Here is a 4,191-nt window from a genome sequence, read left to right as displayed (position 1 = left end):
CTCCCCCCACCTCGCCAACCATCCCGGGTTAAATCTATCCAGGGTCTCTTTGTTTTTTTTTTTTTTGAGACAGAGTCTGGCTCTGTAGCCCAGGTTGGAGTGCAGTGACATGATCTTGGCTCACTGCTACCTCTGCCTCCCGGGTCCTGGTTCAAGCAATTCTCCTGCCTCAGCCTCCCAAGTAGCTGGGATTATAGGCATGTGCCACCATGCCCAGCTAATTTTGTATTTTAGTAGAGATGGGGTTTCACCATGTTGGCCAGGCTGGTCTTGAACTCCTGACCTCATAATCCACCTGCCTAGGCCTCCCAAAGTGCTGGGATTACAGGCGTGAGCCACCAGGCCCGGCCTGGGTAGTTTTTAATGCAGGGCCTGACATTGAGCAGGTGCTCATTCTAGGCCTGTTGGATGAAAGACATGTAGGCAGTTGATGGTCTAGCAGAGGAGCCAGATATAGATGGTACTGGTCCAGTATGACAAGCTCCAGTATTCTAGGAGCTAGAGGGAGTGGGCACATTATGGCTAGAGAGGGTGAGAAGGACGAAATTGGAGAGGCTTTGTGAGTAAGGAAGTTTTTATGATGCACGTTGAAGTACATGTGAATATGTTGTAAGAATATTCCAGAATAAAGGAATTCCATGAGCAATGACCTAGAGATAGGAAAGCAGGGGGTATGTATTGACAAAATCATTCTGTTTGTCTGAAGCATGGGCAGTATGAGAATTCAAGGAAGACAAGCTAGGTAGGCGCCATTCATTCATTCATTCATTCAAAAACATTAAATAATGCTGGCTAACATTAAGTACTTACCATGTGCCAAGCACTGTTCTAAACACTTTACACATATTAACTCATCTAATCCCCACAGCAACCTCAAGAGTTAGAGATCCTCTTATCATTTCCATTTTGTACATGTGGAAGTTGAGGCACAAAAATATATAGTTGCTGATCCAAGGTCACACACCTTCTAAGTTGCAACTGGGAGGTCTTTCTCTACCTCCATGGTCATAACTGCTAGGTCTACCACCTCTCTGAGCTGATGACCCAGACTCCTGGGCCTTTTGTTCAGTATTCTCTATTGCTCCGGGCTTCAATTATAGAGCTCAGTATTCTTGGTTCTCTGAATGTCCACTTAGGCTAGGCTTTTGTAAGAATATATGTGAGGCATCCACAATGGCTCCACCAGTCCCTAAGTTCCACAGCCAATCCATCCTGAAATCCTGCAAAAGTCCTCTATAATCTCTCTTAAACCTATTTGCTTTTCTCCCTTGCCACTTCTTTAATCCATGTCAACATGATTTTTTCCTAATTTCTCTGCTTCTCTCTTGCTCCTCTCAAATCCTTTCTCGATGCTGACCACCAGAGGGATTTTCTAAAACCTGACTATATTGCTCCCTTGCTTAAACCCCTTCATGTTTCCCTCTAGACTCTAAAGCAGTGGCCTCCAAGGTGAGGTATGCAAAATGATTACAGGGTGAAGGAGCAGAATATGTATTAGAATTTTTTGGTTTTCTTAATCTTAAAAATAGGAAATCAAGCATTACTGATACTGATCTTTAATATACAGACTGACAATTATATATATATATATAATATATAAACAAATATACAGAGATTGGAGGCACATGCTAAAACATTTGTACTGACAGCGATATATAGTCCAAAATTTGGAAAACATTGACATACAGGACAGAGTTGAAGCTCTTCAGCATAGCATTCAATGCCTTCCACATGGTGATCTCTATGCCCTCACCTCCTCCCCACATGCATTTTATTTTTTCAGCTACACTGAATGACTTGTCGTTCCCTCATTTTTCTCTGCTCTCTTACCTCTGGGACTTTGCTCGTGCTGCTCTCTTTTGATTGGAATGCCCTCCCTCACACTTTCCTCTAGCTTACTTTCCTTCATCTTCTAGACTTAAGTTAGGAATTCTTTCAACAAATATTTATTGAGTACCAACTGTGTGCTAGACACTGTTCTAGGCACTGGGGATGCAGTAGCAAACAAATCAGACACAAAATTCCTACCCTCTGGAGCTTACATTCTAGTGGAAGAGGATAGTAAAAAAATTTACTAAAAATAAGCAAATTAAATAGCACGTTAGTTCTAAGTACTATGGGGAAAAATAAAGCTGGATAAGGAGAATGGGATAAGGGGGCAGGGGCGAGTTCAGAGAAGGGTTGTAGTATTAGAGTGGCAAGGGTAGAAGATGCTGAGGTGAAACTTGAGCAAAGATTTGAAGGAGGTGGAGTTAGTGAGGCAGATATCTAAGAGAATGACATCCCGGGCAGAGGGAACATCCTGAGCAGGAAAGACATAGGAGTATTCCTTTTATATTTGAGGAACAGTAAGAAGATGTGTATGGGTGGAATGGTATGAGTAAGTGGGAGACAGAAAAATTGAGTACATAGAGGCAATGTGGGACCAGATTGTATAGGGTATGGTAGGTCATCAGAAGGATTTTGGCTTTTACTCTGAGAACCCTTGAAAGGATTTGAGCATAGGACTGATATATCTGACTCAGGTTTTAACAAAATTGCTCCAACTTCTATGTAGAGAATACACTAAAAGGGAGCAAGGCTGGAAGCAGGGAGACCCAAGAGTGGGCTACAGTAATATCCCAGGTGAGAGATGATGGTGGCTCAGACTTGATCATAATGAAGGCAATAAGAAGTGGTCAGATTTTGAAGGTACAGCCAATGGTCTTTGCTGATAGATGGGATATAGGGTAAGAGAGAAAGAGAAAAATAAAGGACAATTCCGAAATTTTTGGACTGAGCAACTGGAATTGCCATCCACTGAGATGGGAAAAGTTGAAAGTAGAATAGCTTGGTGGAAAGTAGGGACATGAGTAGCTCAGTTGTACTTATAAGTTAGAAATGCATACTAGACATCTAGGTGGAGATGGAGAAAAGCCATTGATATACAAGATTGGAAACCAGTAGAGAGGTGTGAGCTGGAGATTAAAATTTCTGAGCCATCAGCATATAGGTAGTCTTTAAAGTCATGTGACTAGACAAGATCAGCAAGGGCATGAACACAGAAAAGGCCAAGAACAGAGCCCCGGAACATATCTGGGGTACTTCCTCCAGCTAGGTCAGGTTTCCATCTCTGGGTTTTCACATCCCCAGGTGGACCCGCTACCCCAGGTTTCCTGGTCATAGCACCAATGACACAGTATGGTTACTGTCACTATCATTGTCCTCATAGGGCTTGGAGTTCCCAAGCAGATAGTCATTCTTGGGCCACAGCACATCCTATACTTAGGGAGTGGTCCAGGCCAGGACAGTATGGCTTCAAATTGTGTCAAAGGAGAGCTTCCCAACCTTTTATTATATCCCAGCATCCAGATACAAATGGTAATACTCACGGCACACACAGGAGCAAATAGAGTAGGCTACTTCTGGCCCTGAGGTATCTTGAAGGGTTGAGGGGCATCAGTATCTTGGTGCATCTGTACTAGATTTGGAAGATCTAGTCTAACCCATTCTTTCCCTCCCCTCCCCCTACCACCTTCAGAGAAGCTGCTGCTGGCTTGGACTGAGGTGGGGATGCCCCTCCAGGATGTGTCTGTGGCTGCCTGCAATTTCTGTCGCCGTCCTGTACACTTTGAGCTCATGAGTGAGTGGGAACGTACCTACTTCGGGAATATGGGGCCCCAGGTATGTCACCACCTATGCCTGAGAAGCCAGCTGCCTAGGATTCACACCCCACCTGCGCTTCACTTGGGTCCAGGCCTACTCCTGTCTTCTGCTTTGTTGTGTGCCTCTAGCTGAATTGAGCCTAAAAATAAAGCACAAACTGCAGCATGTGAAGCCTTTTATTGGACAGGGAACAGACAAGTGCACTCTACCTGACTCCCTCATACAAGTGGCAGATCTGAGGAAACCATAGGTCACTTGTTGGTCATCATTCCATTTTACCAACAGGGAAACAGAATGAGAAAGAGGAAGGAAATGCCCAAAAACTACACAGTGAGTTGCACAGAGCCGGGATACTAAGCAGATTTATTTGAAATAGTTCTTCTCCAATGGTTTCAATAAAAATCCAGGGATTGACTCTTCACTGGTAATCTGGGCCCTGGAATTCTGGGCCCAGGGTAGCCCCTGAAGCCAGGAGATGAGTCAGCCCTAACCAAATTCCCTAGAAAGGAGTGGTTCCCCAAAACCAGAGGTATTTTCCAGAAGGGG

General features: G+C 44.1%; 1 protein-coding gene across 1 annotated transcript in view; it reads left to right on the top strand.

Moving 5' to 3' along the window:
* The window catches only part of ALAS2 (5'-aminolevulinate synthase 2), a 26,937-nt gene extending 23,127 nt beyond the window's left edge, over positions 1–3,810 (top strand). Inside the window, 3 exon segments of the mRNA XM_017889717.1 lie at positions 1,427–1,449; positions 3,465–3,663; positions 3,665–3,810. Of these exon segments, the coding sequence (XP_017745206.1) occupies positions 1,427–1,449; positions 3,465–3,663; positions 3,665–3,685 (243 nt within the window). The 3' untranslated portion in view covers positions 3,686–3,810.
* Positions 3,811–4,191: the final 381 nt, after the last annotated feature.

The sequence above is a fragment of the Rhinopithecus bieti genome, unplaced genomic scaffold, assembly GCF_001698545.2.
Source record: "Rhinopithecus bieti isolate Rb0 unplaced genomic scaffold, ASM169854v2 scaffold_19905, whole genome shotgun sequence".
Lineage (NCBI taxonomy): Eukaryota > Metazoa > Chordata > Mammalia > Primates > Cercopithecidae > Rhinopithecus > Rhinopithecus bieti.
Note: the sequence above shows the minus strand (reverse complement) of the source record. Positions and strands in the feature narration are given on the sequence as shown.